At 44.1% G+C, this 17,614-nt stretch overlaps 1 protein-coding gene across 5 annotated transcripts in view; it reads left to right on the forward strand.

The window, feature by feature from the left end:
* The window catches only part of tsnax (translin-associated factor X), a 47,211-nt gene extending 31,538 nt beyond the window's left edge, over positions 1 to 15,673 (forward strand). For 4 of the 5 annotated variants that reach the window (XM_082970345.1, XM_082970342.1, XM_082970343.1 and 1 more), the window contains exons 5-8: positions 6,303 to 6,412; positions 14,087 to 14,245; positions 14,613 to 14,678; positions 15,018 to 15,673. In XM_082970345.1, the coding sequence (XP_082826471.1) occupies positions 6,303 to 6,412; positions 14,087 to 14,245; positions 14,613 to 14,678; positions 15,018 to 15,176 (494 nt within the window). In that variant the 3' untranslated portion in view covers positions 15,177 to 15,673. 5 annotated transcript variants of the gene reach the window in all.
* The last annotated feature ends 1,941 nt before the right edge of the window (positions 15,674 to 17,614 follow it).

Below are 17,614 nucleotides of genomic sequence, written 5' to 3' on the forward strand. Positions count from 1 at the left end.
TTAAACAGCTTCTATCTCCAGGCCATCAGACTGGTAAACAGCTTCTATCTCCAGGCCATCAGACTGTTAAACAGCTTCTATCTCCAGACCATCAGACTGTTAAACAGCTTCTATCTCCAGACCATCAGACTGGTAAACAGCTTCTATCTCCAGACCATCAGACTGGTAAACAGCTTCTATCTCCAGACCATCAGACTGTTAAACAGCTTCTATCTCCAGGCCATCAGACTGTTAAACAGCTTCTATCTCCAGACCATCAGACTGTTAAACAGCTTCTATCTCCAGACCATCAGACTGGTAAACAGCTTCTATCTCCAGACCATCAGACTGGTAAACAGCTTCTATCTCCAGACCATCAGACTGTTAAACAGCTTCTATCTCCAGGCCATCAGACTGTTAAACAGCTTCTATCTCCAGACCATCAGACTGGTAAACAGCTTCTATCTCCAGACCATCAGACTGTTAAACAGCTTCTATCTCCAGACCATCAGACTGTTAAACAGCTTCTATCTCCAGACCATCAGACTGATAAACAGCTTCTATCTCCAGGCCATCAGACTGATAAACAGCTTCTATCTCCAGACCATAACGCTGCACATACGGTGCCATCAGACTGATAAACAGCTTCTATCTCCAGGCCATCAGACTGATAAACAGCTTCTATCTCCAGGCCATCAGACTGATAAACAGCTTCTATCTCCAGGCCATCAGACTGGTAAACAGCTTCTATCTCCAGGCCATCAGACTGTTAAACAGCTTCTATCTCCAGGCCATCAGACTGGTAAACAGCTTCTATCTCCAGGCCATCAGACTGGTAAACAGCTTCTATCTCCAGGCCATCAGACTGTTAAACAGCTTCTATCTCCAGGCCATCAGACTGGTAAACAGCTTCTATCTCCAGGCCATCAGACTGTTAAACAGCTTCTATCTCCAGGCCATCAGACTGTTAAACAGCTTCTATCTCCAGGCCATCAGACTGATAAACAGCTTCTATCTCCAGACCATCAGACTGTTAAACAGCTTCTATCTCCAGGCCATCAGACTGATAAACAGCTTCTATCTCCAGGCCATCAGACTGTTAAACAGCTTCTATCTCCAGACCATCAGACTGATAAACAGCTTCTATCTCCAGACCATCAGACTGATAAACAGCTTCTATCTCCAGACCATCAGACTGTTAAACAGCTTCTATCTCCAGGCCATCAGACTGATAAACAGCTTCTATCTCTAGACCATCAGACTGATAAACAGCCACCACTAACTGCTGCTACCTACATTGAGACCCAATCACTTTAATAAATGGATCACTAGTCACTTTAAACAATGTCACTTTAAACAATGCCACTTTAAATAATGCCACTTTAATAATGTTTACACATTTTACATTACTCATATCATACGGTGCCTTGCTAAAGTATTCATCCCCCTTGGCATTTTTCCTATTTTGTTGCGTTACAACCTGTCATTTAAATAGATTTTTATTTGGATTTCGTGTAATGGACAAACACTACCCTATTTCCTGTCATTCCTACCCTACTCTGTCAGCCTTTACCTACCCTACTCTGTCAGCCTTTTCCTACCCTACTCTGTCAGCCCCACACTACCCTACTCTGTGAGCCCTACCCTACCCTACTCTGTCAGCCTTTACCTAGCCTACTCTGTCAGCCCTACCCTACCCTACTCTGTGAGCCCTACCCTACCCTACTCTGTCAGCCTTTACCTACCCTACTCTGTCAGCCCTACCCTACCCTACTCTGTCAGCCTTTTACTACCCTACTGTCAGCCTTTTCCTATCCTACTCTGTCAGCCTTTTCCTACCCTACTCTGTCAGCCTTTTCCTACCCTACTCTGTCAGTCATACCCTACTCTGTCAGCCCCACTCTACCCTACTCTGTCAGCCTTTTACTACCCTACTGTCAGCCCTACCCTACCCTACTCTGTCAGCCCTACCCTACCCTACTCTGTCAGCCCTACCCTACCCTACTCTGTCAGCCCTACCCTACCCTACTCTGTCAGCCTTTTACTACCCTACTGTCAGCCTTTTCCTACCCTACTCTGTCAGCCTTTTCCTACCCTACTCTGTCAGTCATACCCTACTCTGTCAGCCTACCCCCTACCCTACCATCTAACCCTACCCTATACTCTGTCAGCCTTTTCCTACCCTACTCTGTCAGTCATACCCTACTCTGTCAGCCTACCCCCTACCCTACCATCTAACCCTACCCTATACTCTGTCAGCCTTTACCTACCCTACTCTGTCAGCCTTTACCTACCCTACCCTATACCCTGTCAGCTTTTCCCTACCCTATCATTCCTACTCTACCCTATACCCTGTCAGCCTTTCCCTACCCTATCATTCCTACTCTACACTCTACCCTGTCAGCCTTGTCCTACCCTACATCTAACCCTACCCTATACCCTGTCAGCTTTCCCCTACCCTATAATTCCTACTCTACGCTATACCCTGTCAGCCTTGCCCTACCCTATAATTCCTACTCTACGCTATACCCTGTCAGCCTTTCCCTACCCTATCATTCCTACTCTACACTCTACCCTGTCAGCCTTGCCCTACCCTACATCTAACCCTACCCTATACCCTGTCAGCCTTTCCCTACCCTATCATTCCTACTCTACACTCTACCCTGTCAGCCTTGCCCTACCCTACATCTAACCCTACCCTATACCCTGTCAGCCTTGCCCTACCCTATCATTCCTACTCTAACCTATACCATATCAGCCTTGCCCTACCCTATCATTCCTACTCTATGCTATACCCTGTCAGCCTTGCCCTACCCTATCATTCCTACTCTAACCTATACCATATCAGCCTTGCCCTACCCTATCATTCCTACTCTACGCTATACCCTGTCAGCCTTGCCCTACCCTATCATTCCTACTCTACGCTATACCCTGTCAGCCTTGCCCTACCCTATCATTCCTACTCTAACCTATACCATGTCAGGCAGACTCAATGGCTTCAAGTGGTTCCTCTCATCAACACGAATTTGACAATGGAGCATCCATTACCTACAGTGCCTTCAGAAAGTATTCAGACCACTTTACTTTTTCCACATTTTGTTACGTTACAGCCTTTTTCTAAAATGGATTAAATAAATAAAAATTGTCAGCAATCTACACACAATACCACATAATTACAAAGCGAAAAAAGGTTTTTAGAAATTTTTGCACATTTATTAACTTAAGTATTCAGACCCTTTGCTATGAGGCATCCTTGAGATGTTTCTACAACTTGTTTGGAGTCCAGCTGTGATAAATTCAATTGATTGGACATGATTTGGAAAGGCACACACCTGTCTATATAAGGTCCCACAGTTGACAGTGGATGTCAGAGCAAAAACCAAGCCATGAGGTCGAAGGAATTGTCCGTAGAGCTACGAGACAAGATTTTGTTGAGGCACAGATCTGGGGAAGGGTACCAAAACATGTATGCATCATTGGAGGAAACCTGGCACCATCCCTACGGTGAAGCATGGTGGTGGCAGCATCATGCTGTGGGGATGTTTTTCAACAGCAGGGACTGGGAGACTAGTTAGGATCGAGGCAAAGATGAACGGAGCAAAGTACAGAGATCCTTGATGAAAACCTGCTCCAGAGCGCTCTGGACCTCAGACTTGGGCGAGGGAGGAGTTTAGTCCCTGTGTCCTTAGCTTAGTGATGCGCTTTGTGGGCACTGTGGTGTTGAACGCTGAGCTGTAGTCAATGAACAGCATTCTGACATAGTGGTTCCTTTTGTCCAGTCTGGAAAGGGCAGTGTGGAGTGCAATAGAGATTGCGTCATCTGTGGATACCTTGGGGCGGTATGCGAATTGGAGTGTGTCTAGGGTTTCTGGGATGATGGTGTTGATGTGAGCCATGACCAGCCTTTCAAAGCACTTCATGGCAACTGGTAGTCGTTTAGGCAGGTTACCTTTGCGCACAGGCACTATGGTGGTCTGCTTGAAACACGTTGATATTACAGACTCGGTCAGGGAGAGGTTGAAAATGTCAGTGAAGACACTTCAGTTGGTCCATGCATGCTCTGAGTACATGTCCTGGTAATCCGTCTGGCCCAGTGGCCTTGTGAATATTGACCTGTTTAAAGGTCTTGCTCACATCGTTCCAATGGGCTTCCCTCAACGTTTCCTTCAGGTTAATTTCCCCTCTCAGCTCGTTCCAATGGGCTTCCCTCAACGTTTCCTTCAGGTTAATTTCCCCTCTCACATCGTTCCAATGGGCTTCCCTCAACGTTTCCTTCAGGTTAATTTCCCCTCTCAGCTCGTTCCAATGGGCTTCCCTCAACGTTTCCTTCAGGTTAATTTCCCCTCTCAGCTCATTCCAATGGGCTTCCCTCAACGTTTCCTTCAGGTTAATTTCCCCTCTCAGCTCGTTCCAATGGGCTTCCCTCAATGTTTCCTTCAGGTTAATTTCCCCTCTCAGCTCGTTCCAATGGGCTTCCCTCAACGTTTCCTTCAGGTTAATTTCCCCTCTCAGCTCGTTCCAATGGGCTTCCCTCAACGTTTCCTTCAGGTTAATTTCCCCTCTCAGCTCGTTCCAATGGGCTTCCCTCAACGTTTCCTTCAGGTTAATTTTCCCTCTCAGCTCGTTCCAATGGGCTTCCCTCAACGTTTCCTTCAGGTTAATTTTCCCTCTCAGCTCGTTCCAATGGGCTTCCCTCAACGTTTCCTTCAGGTTAATTTCCCCTCTCAGCTTGTTCCAATGGGCTTCCCTCAACGTTTCCTTCAGGTTAATTTCCCCTCTCAGCTCGTTCCAATGGGCTTCCCTCAACGTTTCCTTCAGGTTAATTTCCCCTCTCAGCTCGTTCCAATGGGCTTCCCTCAACGTTTCCTTCAGGTTAATTTCCCCTCTCAGCTCGTTCCAATGGGCTTCCCTCAACGTTTCCTTCAGGTTAATTTCCCCTCTCAGCTCGTTCCAATGGGCTTCCCTCAACGTTTCCTTCAGGTTAATTTCCCCTCTCAGCTCGTTCCAATGGGCTTCCCTCAACGTTTCCTTCAGGTATTGTTTGATCTTATTCATCATGTCATTCCTCTGTGGTTCTGGTAGTGGTTCTGTTCCAAGGTTAATGATTGTGTTGTAGTTCCTGTTTAGTAGGGACTGGAGGGCTGCTGGCTTTAGACTCTAGAACCTGGAGGGCTGCTGGCTTTAGACTCTAGGACCTGGAGGGCTGCTGGCTTTAGACTCTAGGACCTGGAGGGCTGCTGGCTTTAGACTCTAGAACCTGGAGGGCTGCTGGCTTTAGACTCTAGAACCTGGAGGGCTGCTGGCTTTAGACTCTAGGACCTGGAGGGCTGCTGGCTTTAGACTCTAGAACCTGGAGGGCTGCTGGCTTTAGACTCTAGGACCTGGAGGGCTGCTGGCTTTAGACTCTAGGACCTGGAGGGCTGCTGGCTTTAGACTCTAGGACCTGGAGGGCTGCTGGCTTTAGACTCTAGAACCTGGAGGGCTGCTGGCTTTAGACTCTAGGACCTGGAGGGCTGCTGGCTTTAGACTCTAGAATCTGGAGGGCTGCTGGCTTTAGACTCTAGGACCTGGAGGGCTGCTGGCTTTAGACTCTAGGACCTGGAGGGCTGCTGGCTTTAGACTCTAGAACCTGGAGGGCTGCTGGCTTTAGACTCTAGGACCTGGAGGGCTGCTGGCTTTAGACTCTAGAACCTGGAGGGCTGCTGGCTTTAGACTCTAGAACCTGGAGGGCTGCTGGCTTTAGACTCTAGGACCTGGAGGGCTGCTGGCTTTAGACTCTAGGACCTGGAGGGCTGCTGGCTTTAGACTCTAGAACCTGGAGGGCTGCTGGCTTTAGACTCTAGAACCTGGAGGGCTGCTGGCTTTAGACTCTAGAACCTGGAGGGCTGCTGGCTTTAGACTCTAGAACCTGGAGGGCTGCTGGCTTTAGACTCTAGAACCTGGAGGGCTGCTGGCTTTAGACTCTAGAACCTGGAGGGCTGCTGGCTTTAGACTCTAGGACCTGGAGGGCTGCTGGCTTTAGACTCTAGAACCTGGAGGGCTGCTGGCTTTAGACTCTAGAACCTGGAGGGCTGCTGGCTTTAGACTCTAGAACCTGGAGGGCTGCTGGCTTTAGACTCTAGAACCTGGAGGGCTGCTGGCTTTAGACTCTAGAACCTGGAGGGCTGCTGGCTTTAGACTCTAGAACCTGGAGGGCTGCTGGCTTTAGACTGTAGAACCTTTTGATGTCCTATTGTGTTTAGTTTAGCCAGGGATGGACAGTCAGTGGGCGCGTTCCAGTGGATACATTTTATGTAGTCAATGATCATTGTTCCCTCCCTCAGGTATCCAGGAGTATGTGGAGGCTGTGTCGTTCCATCACTTCATCAGACATCGTACTCTCATCAGCCTGGAGGAGATTAACACCAAGCTGGTCTTCATCAAGGAGCCTGAGGTATGAACATGTTACAATAAAGGTGGATTGGATCATATCACAATTCTTGATATTAGCTGACCCTTATGTCAGAGAGAAGAACATTGAGTAACATTGCACTGAGTGAATAGACATGGAAGAACCATGATGATGAATCATAGAATGCTAGCTGCATACCAATAGCCTGATATAGTGTCTGGATATGGTTGGCCATGCACATTACTTCCAACGGTTATCCCGGATTTAGCTACTACTGGTGCTGGTCCTGTGTGGCTCGCTTGGTAGAGCATGGCACTTGCAATGCCAGGGGTTCGATTCCCATGGGGGACCAGTATGAAAAATGTATGCATTCACTACTGTAAGTCGCTCTGGATAAGAGCGTCTGCTAAATGACTAAAAATGTAACTGTATAACTCATGTCCTTCTGGTGGAGGTACATTCCCGGTTAATAGTTTTACATCACCTACTCATTCAAGTGGTTTTCTTGAAAAAAAATAAAAAATTCAAACAGTTTATTTATATTTTCCAACGAGGCTATACATTTGGGTGAGTTTTCTTTCTTGTCCGAGTCGCCTCGTTTCACTGCCAAAAAATAAAATTAAAACATCTAGTGTTCAGTGAAATATGTCACATACAGGTAACCTAGTGAAATAATTAACATCCAATCACATTAAGCGTTACTCTCTCGTGGGAAAACTTCACTCTTTTTTGAGCAAGACGACTTTCGAGACGTAAGACGTTATAAAAGCAGCAGATATCATTAATCAGAAGGGGCTCGAAGCGTCTTCTATGGTGAGCTACCGAGTGGCGAGGACAGGCAAGTCCCGTACTATTGTGGAGGACTTAATTCTTCCTGCTGCCGCGGATACGGCTGGGACAATGCTGGGGGGAAAAGGCCCCAAAACAACTATACAGACAATGTCTTCATCAAACAACACTGTTTCACGACGCATCAGTGACATGGCAGGAGATGTTTTGAAACAATTACTGCTTTGCATACAAGCCAGTGAATTCTATGCGTTATAGCTGGATGAGTCAACAGACGTGGCGGGCCTGGCACAGCTCCTGGTATATGTCTGTTACGTTAATGGGGGGTCAATTAAGGAAGACATCCTCTTCTGCAAACCACTGGAAACCAGGACAACATGAGAGGATATTTTTTTTAAGTACTGGACAGCTTTGTGACATCAAATGGTCTTTGGTGGTCAAGATGTGTTGGTATCTGTACTGATGGTGTAAAAGCCATGACTGGGAGACATATTGGGGTGGTAACGCGCCTGCAAGCAGTTGCTCCTGACACCACTTGGGTACACTGCAGCATCCACCGAGAGGCTCTTGCTGCCAAGGGAATGCCTGACAGCTTGAAAGACGTTTTGGACACTACAGTGAACTTTGTTAAAGCAAGCCTCCTGAACTCTCGTGTATTTATTGCATTATGCAATGATATGGGGCAGCGACCATGCAATGCTTTTACAACATACAGAAGTGCGCTGGTTATCAAGGGGCAAAGTATTGACACGTTTTTTTTAAATTTAGAGACAAGCTTAAAGTTTTCTTTACTGACCATCATTTTCACTTGTCTGACCGCTTGCATGATGACGAGTTTCTCACACGACTGGCCTATCCGGGGGATGTTTCTTCTCACCTGAATGATCTGAATCTAGGATTACAGGGACTCCTCAACTATATTCAATGTGTGGGACAAAATTGAGGCTATGATTAAGTTGGAGCTCTTCTCTGTCTGCATTAACAAGGACAACACACAGGTCTTTCCATCATTGTATGATTTTTTTGTGCAAATGAACTCAAGCTTACGGGAACATTGTCAAAGCGAAGCACCTGAGTGAGCTGGGTGTACAGTTACGCAGGTACTTTCCCCAAACGGACGACACAAACAACTGGATTTGTTCTCCCTTTCATGCCCTGCCTCCAGTCCACTTACCGATATCTGAACAAGAGAGCCTCATCGAAATTGCAACAAGTGGTCCTGTGAAAATTGAATTTAATCAGAAGCCACTGCCAGATTTCTGGATAGGGCTGCACTCAGAGTATCCCGCCTTGGCTTATAATGATGGCAAAAAACAACATTTGAGAGTGCGCTGACCCTGGTGTTAGAGGGGGTACAGCTGGAGGTTGAATGTTTGAAGGGGTATGGGACTATAAAAACTTTGGGAACCACTGGTGTAGAGAATTGACTATATGAGGTGCGACAGTTGGGAGGGTGAAGGTTATCGCTGTGTTGTGTTATATAGATGGATTTCAGAATTAACCTGGAAGAATCCATTGAAGGGTTTAGGTCAACTGTCTGGGACCTGGAAGAATTTGATAATTAAAAGACAGGAGTCTTTTCATTCTCTTCTCTTTATTTTGCTTTCCAAACAGTTTTTCCTTGATTGTATTATTAAATATTGCGATATACCTGGCTGGGTCTCTCTGCTTTTCACTGAAAGCCACAACTCAACAATCATCAATTTGTATTTGCTGCACAAATCCATAGGTTGTTGTTTTTTTAGCTAATGATCCTCTGTGGCCAAATCAGGCTTTCTGGTGTAGCCTATTTTGAATGATTTTGATTTATTTATGTATAGAAAGGAGTAAGCTATTCGATGTACTTTAGGGAAAGCTTCCCCTGGACACGCTGCTAACATCTTCAAAATGCTCATCGGAATTCGGATAGGCCTCTCAGTGGCGTGTTCTGTTAAGATGAATTACCATAAACTAGATGTGATTTCTGTCATTCTGAACACCGTTGGTGGACGACCTAATCAGGTTACTCTACCAATACATGTGGTTCAGGTAGATGGATTAAATGTCCACACAATACACCATAATGACAATCACATTTACATAAGTATTCAGACCCTTTACTCAGTACTTTGTTGAAGCACCTTGGGCAGCGATTACAGCCTTGATTCTTCTTGGGTATGACGCTACAAGCTTGGCACACCTGTATTTGGGGAGTTTCTCCTATTCTTCTCTGCAGATCCTCTCAAGCTCTGTCAGGTTGGATGGGGAGCGTCGCTGCACAGTTATTTTCAGGTCTCTCCAGACTTTCGATCGGGTTCAAGTCCGGGCCCTGGCTGGGCCACTCAAGGACATTGAGAGACTTGTCCTGAAGCCACTCCTGCGTTGTCTTGGCTGTGTGCTTAGGGTCGTTGTCCTGTTGGAAGGTGAAGGTGAATGTTCACCCTAGTCTGAGGTCCTGAGCGCTCTGGAGCAGGTTTTCATCAAGGATCTCTTCGTACATTGCTCTATTAATCTTTCCCTCAATCCTGACTAGTTTCCCAGTCCCTGCCTCTGGAAAAAATCCCCACAGCAAGATGCTGCCACCACCATGCTTCACCGTAGGGATGGTGCCAGGTTTCCTCCAGACGTGACGCTTGGCATTCAGGCCAAAGAGTTCCATCTTGGTTTCATCAGACCAGAGAGTCTTGTTTATCATGGTCTGAGAGTCCTTTAGGTGCCTTTTGGCAAACTCCAAGCTCCCTATTGAATGAGGGGGGGGGGGGGGGATTATTTAATCCATTTTAGAATAAGTCTGTAACGTAACAAAATGTGGAAAAAGTCAAGGGGTCTGAATACTTTCAGAAGGCACTGTATCTACCTCAATTACCTCCTGCCCTGCACAACGACTCAGTACGGGTACCCCATGTATATAACCAAGTTTATAGGCGCTGCCTACTCCTGGTGATTCGTTTTTCAACAAAATATTTTGCTTTATCTGGGACGCTAAACCAGACAAAATAAAATGTGCCTATCTAGGTTTTTTTTAATTTAATTACATTTTATTTAACCAGGTATTTATATATTATATATATAACCCTTTATTTAACCAGGTATTTATATATTATATATATAACCCTTTATTTAACCAGGTATTTATATATTATATATATATAACCCTTTATTTAACCAGGTATTTATATATTATATATATAACCCTTTATTTAACCAGGTATTTATATATATATTATATATATAACCCTTTATTTAACCAGGTATTTATATATTATATATATAACCCTTTATTTAACCAGGTATTTATATATTTTATATATAACCCTTTATTTAACCAGGTATTTATATATATATATATATATAACCCTAACCTATATATATATATACATTTATTTTTATTTCACCCTTATTTAACCAGGTAGGCAAGTTGAGAACAAGTTCTCATTTACAACTGCGACCTGGCCAAGATAAAGCATGGCAGTGCGACACAAACAACAACACAGAGTTACACATGGAGTAAAACAAACATACAGTCAATAATACAGTAGAACAAAAAGAAAGTCTATATACAGTGCAAATGGCATGCGGTAATGAATATGAACTGGGTGGGTTGAGATTATTAAATATAAATGCACTAAACCACTAAACTAAATCTCTAAAAGCTTCATTTATTCAAAGTTTTACTTGAACCCCAAATGGTTCTCAGATTACTAAGAAAAGCTCATCCATTGTTTAATGACCTTTTTGCCTTTGCAGATTGCCTCATTTTCTATTAATTGAAAATGATACTTTTTTTCAAAGTCTGTCTTTTTCAAACAAGCATTGCAGAGCCGGCTACAATTTCAATTTCATCCCCCTGAAAAGATAGAACAAATATTATGGCTGAACTCTATTCTCTGTATATATCAATGATGTCACAAATTAGATGTAGTCTATCACAGTGCCATCCGTTTTGTCACCAAAGCCCCATTTACTATCCACCACTGCGACCTGTACGCTCTCGTTGGCTGGCCCTCGCTTCATACTCGTCGCCAAACCCACTGGCTCCAGGTCATCTACAAGTCTCTGCTAGGTAAAGCTCCGCCTTATCTCAGCTCACTGGTCACCATAGCAGCACCCACCTGTAGCACGCTCTCCAGCAGGTATATCTCTCTGGTCACCCCCAAAGCCAATTCCTCCTTTGGCCGTCTCACCTTCCAGTTCTCTGCTGCCAATGGCTGGAACGAATTGCAAAAATCACTGAAGCTGGAGACTCATATTTCCCTCTCTAACTTTAAGCACCAGCTGTCAGAGCAGCATACCGATCACTATACCTGTACACAGCCCATCTGGAAATAGCCCACCCAACTACCTCATTACTAACCGTCTTGCTATTTTGCACCCCAGTATCTCTACTTGCACATCATCATCTGCACATCTATCACTCCAGTATTAATGCTAAATTGTAATTATTTCGCCTCAATGGCCTATTTATTGCCTTACCTCCCTACATTTGCACACACTGTATATACATTTTTCTATAGTATTATTGACTGTACGTTTGTTTATTTGTAACTCTGTGTTGTTGTTTCTGTCGCACTGCTTTGCTTTATCTTGGCCAGGTCGCAGTTGTAAACGAGAACTTGTTCTCAACTGGCCTACCTGGTTAAATAAAGGACTTGTTCTCAACTGGCCTACCTGGTTAAATAAAGGACTTGTTCTCAACTGGCCTACCTGGTTAAATAAAGGTGAAAAAATAATAATAATAATTCAAATGAACACATACAAGAACACACACATACATGTAATAGTGCCAGACATGCACACAAACATATACAGTTGGCATTGCTGTTATGATTTCAGTTGTCCTTGATGTCCTTTGTTTTAAATGTATTTTTTTCATTTTTTTTGTGTTTTGCTGTTTTCTTCTGTCTCTCTTCAGTTCATTCTCTTGGTTGTTGGTGCATTGTGGGGGGGATCTTGGAGGGTTGAGGGAGCAGCTATTGGGGAACTGTGGGGGGATCTTGGAGGGTTGAGGGAGCAGCTATTGGGGAACTGTGGGGGGGATCTTGGAGGGTTGAGGGAGCAGCTATTGGGGAACTGTGGGGGGATCTTGGAGGGTTGAGGGAGCAGCTATTGGGGAACTGTGGGGGGGATCTTGGAGGGTTGAGGGAGCAGCTATTGGGGAACTGTGGGGGGATCTTGGAGGGTTGAGGGAGCAGCTATTGGGGAACTGTGGGGGGGATCTTGGAGGGTTGAGGGAGCAGCTATTGGGGAACTGTGGGGGGATCTTGGAGGGTTGAGGGAGCAGCTATTGGGGAACTGTGGGGGGGATCCTGTAGGGTTCAGGGTTCACGTTTTTTGGCCTGGTGGGAGATCTGTCAACGTGCCCTTGAGCAGAGCATTGACCCTGGATGCTTCTGTGAGTCGCTCTGAATGGGAATCTGTTGGATGACTGGTAGGATGTAGTTATTAACCCTGGATGCTTCTGGGTGTCTCTCTGAATGGGAATCTGTTGGATGACTGGTAGGATGTAGTTATTAACCCTGGATGCTTCTGGGTGTCTCTCTGAATGGGAATCTGTTGGATGACTGGTAGGATGTAGTTATTAACCCTGGATGCTTCTGTGTGTCTCTCTGAATGGGAATCTGTTGGATGACTGGTAGGATGTAGTTATTAACCCTGGATGCTTCTGTGTGTCTCTCTGAATGGGAATCTGTTGGATGACTGGTAGGATGTAGTTGTTGAGCGGCTTCACAGCAAGTATATTGTATGTTTAGAAAATTCTATATATTTTTTAAATTTAAAAATCATTATTGTGTATATAGCTAAGTTATTGCGTATATTAAAAAAAATGTGTGTGTATATATATATATATATATATATATATATATATATATATATATATATATATATATATATATATATATATATATATATATATATATATATATATATTTTTTTTTTATATATATATATATATATATATATTTTACCTTTGTTTAACTAAGCAAGTCTGTTAAGAACAAATTCTTATTTGCAATGACGGCCTACACTGGCCAAACCCGGACGACGTTGGGTCAATTGTGCGCCGCCCAATGGGACTCCTAATCAAGGCCGGTTGTGATACAGCCTGGAATCGAACCAGGGTGTCTGTAGTGACGACTCAAGCACTGAGATGCAGTGCCTTAGACCGCTGCGCCACTTGGGAGCCCAAATGATTTTGTATCTAGCCAAGTTATTGTATATTTAGCCAAGTTATTGTGTATCTAGCAAAGTTATGGTGTATCTAGACCAAGTTATTGTATATTTAGCCAAGTTATTGTATATTTAGCCAAGTTATTGTATATTTAGCCAAGTTATTGTGTATCTAGCCAAGTTATTGTATATTTAGCCAAGTTATTGTGTATCTAGCCAAGTTATTGTGTATCTAGCCAAGTTATTGTATATTTAGCCAAGTTATTGTGTATCTAGTCAAGTTATTGTATATTTAGCCAATTTATTGTGTATCTAGCCAAGTTATTGTGTATCTAGCCAAGTTATTGTATATTTAGCCAAGTTATTGTGTATCTAGCCAAGTTATTGTGTATCTAGCCAAGTTATTGTATATTTAGCCAAGTTATTGTGTATCTAGCCAAGTTATTGTATATTTAGCCAAGTTATTGTGTATCTAGCCAAGTTATTGTGTATCTAGACCAAGTTATTGTGTATCTAGACCAAGTTATTGTGTATCTAGACCAAGTTATTGTGTATCTAGACCAAGTTATTGTGTATCTAGACCAAGTTATTGTGTATCTAGCCAAGTTATTGTTACTCAATATCAAGATGATCTGCTGCTTGCTCTTTCCTCTCTACAGTCAGTCAGTGTATCATAGTGTTCCTCAGGGACACCAGACTGCATGGTACTACTGACAGAATAATGATAAGGAACGTGAAAGTATAGTCACTAACTAACCGTGGCTCACCTCTGACCTATAGGACACCCCAGAGGGCCAGCAGCCAATGGGAACCCCCCAAGTGCTGACCTTTCAGGTGACCCCTACAGACTACCTGTTGGGCGTGGCCGACCTGACAGGTGAGCTGATGAGGATGTGCATCAGCAGCGTGGGGAACGGGGACATGGACACGCCCTTCCAGGTTAGCATCTTCCTGCATCTCTGTTAGGGTTGCAAAATATTTTTTTCCCAGAAATTCCAGTTAGAGCATTCCCGGACTCAGGAGGGAATAAGCGGGAAATCCGGGAATAATCCAAGAAGGATTTCTGGGAATTTTGGTAAAGTTACCAGACTTTTGTAAAAACACTGTGACAACTACTGAGGTAAAAACACTGTGACAACTACTGAGGTAAAAACACTGTGACAACTACTGAGGTAAAAACACTTAATTAATGAATTGGACTGACAGACAGACAGACTGGATCTAGATAATGTTGTCGCTGTAAAACACTGTGACAACTCCTCATGTAGAAAGTGCTTTATAAATCCATCTGATTGCTTTATCCCAGGTGTCCATGTTCCTGCGTCAGATCCACGATGGTTTCTCCTACATCGGTAACACTGGTCCTTATGAGGTCAGTGAGAAGCTGCTCACTCTGTGTGTGGGTGGCTGGGGCTGGGGCAGTACATTTTGTGATTGATTTATTGATTGATTGACTGACTGACTGACTTGATTGATTGGCTGATTGATTGATTGGCTGATTGACTGATTGACTGACTGATTGATTGAATGATTTAATGAATTGCTCTATCCCAGGTCAGTGAGAAGCTGCTCTTTGTGTGGGTGGCTGGGGCTGGGGCAGCACATTTTGTGATTGATTTATTGATTGATTGACTGACTGATTGGCTGACTGACTGACTGATTGATTGATTGGCTGACTGACTGACTGATTTAATGAATTGATCTATCCCAGGTCAGTAAGAAGCTGCACACGCTGAGACAGAGTCTGTCCAAGGTGGAGGATGCCTGCTATACCCTGAAGGTGCGGGGGTCAGAGATCCCCAAACACATGCTGGCTGACGTGTTCTCCAGCAGGACAGCCATGATGGACCAGGACGAGGGAGTGGCCTAGCGATGGGGGTGGGGTGTAATGATCTGGAAAGGGCTAGGGTTAAATGATGGGCGTGGTCTGTAGCTAGGGGAAACCCCTGTTATGCAGTCAGGGCCATGTTCACTAGGCAAAATGTTGTGGAACTTTGCAGATAGAAATGTATAAAGATGAGATGATTCCTTTTTTTAGATGTTCAAGAGGCATGTTTTTTCTTCTACAAAGTACATTTCTATCTGAACGTTCCACAACGTTATACCCTGGTTTGTTATTGTTCTGTGGTTATTGTTCTGTGGTGACATCTGATGTTGTTCTGGATAATGCGTTTGGTATTTGCTGTCACCTGTTGTCTCATCCCAAACGTTCATTGCTGTTTGTTGTTTGTTCTGAATCTGATCAGCGTCGTCACAATCTCCGCTGTGCCGGTCAATCCCAATCTGAAGTTCGTCAAGTTACAGCATGCAAAATGTCACTCTTAATTTAGTATTTTTCAATAAAGTTCAAAAAGTGTTGTGAAGGCATTATTGTGTGTGTGAGGCTGGGTCTTTCCTCTATCACTATCTACAGTAGACTTTACACCTGTCTGGTAATCTAAAGTAGACTTTACACCTGTCTGGTAATCTAAAGTAGACTTTACACCTCTCTGGTAATCTAAAGTAGACTTTACACCTGTCTGGTAATCTAAAGTAGACTTTACACCTCTCTGGTAATCTAAAGTAGACTTTACACCTGTCTGGTAATCTAAAGTAGACTTTACACCTGTCTGGTAATCTAAAGTAGACTTTACACCTGTCTGGTAATCTAAAGTAGACTTTACACCTCTCTGGTAATCTAAAGTAGACTTTACACCTCTCTGGTAATCTACAGTAGACTTTACACCTGTCTGGTAATCTAAAGTAGACTTTACACCTCTCTGGTAATCTAAAGTAGACTTTACACCTCTCTGGTAATCTACAGTAGACTTTACACCTGTCTGATTTATTACGTCCCAAATGCCACCCTATTCCCTCCATAGTGCACTACTTTTGACCAGGGCGATAGTCCTTACATAGTACACTACTTTTTACCAAAAGCAGAGCACTCTGTAGGGAATAGAGTGGCATTTGGGACGTATTGGTTGACTCGGCTGGCTGCCTAACTCAGGTAGACGTGACCCATGTCACCTGTATGTGCCTATCCCTCGCTGGGCCTCCTGGCACACACTCACACACCCACCCCCACTCTCATCCACCTCACCTCTCTCCCCCTCAGGCGATCCTCACCAGGATGGAATAAATGCAAACGTCAAATAAGGATTGGTAAAGTGTTTGGTGTCTCTCACTATGCTGTGTGTGTCTTTTTCTGGTGGGCCTCACAACTACCCCCTAGTGTTATAACATGGTCATTACCACCCCCTAGTGTTATAACATGGTCATTACCACCCCCTAGTGTTATAACATGGTCATTACCACCCCCTAGTGTTGTAACATGGTTATTACCACCCCCTAGTGTTATAACATGGTCATTACCACTGCCTAGTGTTATAACATGGTTATTACCACCCCCTAGTGTTGTAACATGGTTATTACCACCCCCTAGTATTATAACATGGTCATTACCACCCCCTAGTGTTGTAACATGGTCATTACCACCCCCTAGTGTTATAACATGGTCATTACCACTGCCTAGTGTTATAACATGGTCATTACCACCACCTAGTGTTGTAACATGGTTATTACCACCCCCTAGTGTTGTAACATGGTTATTACCACCCCCTAGTGTTATAACATGGTCATTACCACCCCCTAGTGTTATAACATGGTCATTACCACCCCCTAGTGTTATAACATGGTCATTACCACCCCCTAGTGTTATAACATGGTCATTACCACCGCCTAGTGTTATAACATGGTCATTAGCACCCCCTAGTGTTGTAACATGGTCATTACCACCCCCTAGTGTTGTAACATGGTCATTACCACCCCCTAGTGTTATAACATGGTTATTACCACCCCCTAGTGTTATAACATGGTTATTACCACCCCCTAGTGTTGTAACATGGTCATTACCACCCCCTAGTGTTATAACATGGTCATTACCATCCCCTAGTGTTGTAACATGGTCATTACCACCCCCTAGTGTTATAACATGGTCATTACCACCACCTAGTGTTATAACATGGTCATTACCACCCCCTAGTGTTGTAACATGGTCATTACCACCACCTAGTGTTATAACATGGTCATTACCACCACCTAGTGTTATAACATGGTCATTACCACCCCCTAGTGTTATAACATGGTCATTACCAGCCCCTAGTGTTATAACATGGTCATTACCAGCCCCTAGTGTTATAACATGGTCATTACCAGCCCCTAGTGTTATAACATGGTCATTACCACCCCCTAGTGTTGTAACATGGTCATTACCACCCCCTAGTGTTGTAACATGGTCATTACCACCCCCTAGTGTTATAACATGGT

This window comes from Salmo salar, chromosome 28 (genome assembly GCF_965601325.2).
Source record: "Salmo salar chromosome 28, fSalSal1, whole genome shotgun sequence".
Lineage (NCBI taxonomy): Eukaryota > Metazoa > Chordata > Actinopteri > Salmoniformes > Salmonidae > Salmo > Salmo salar.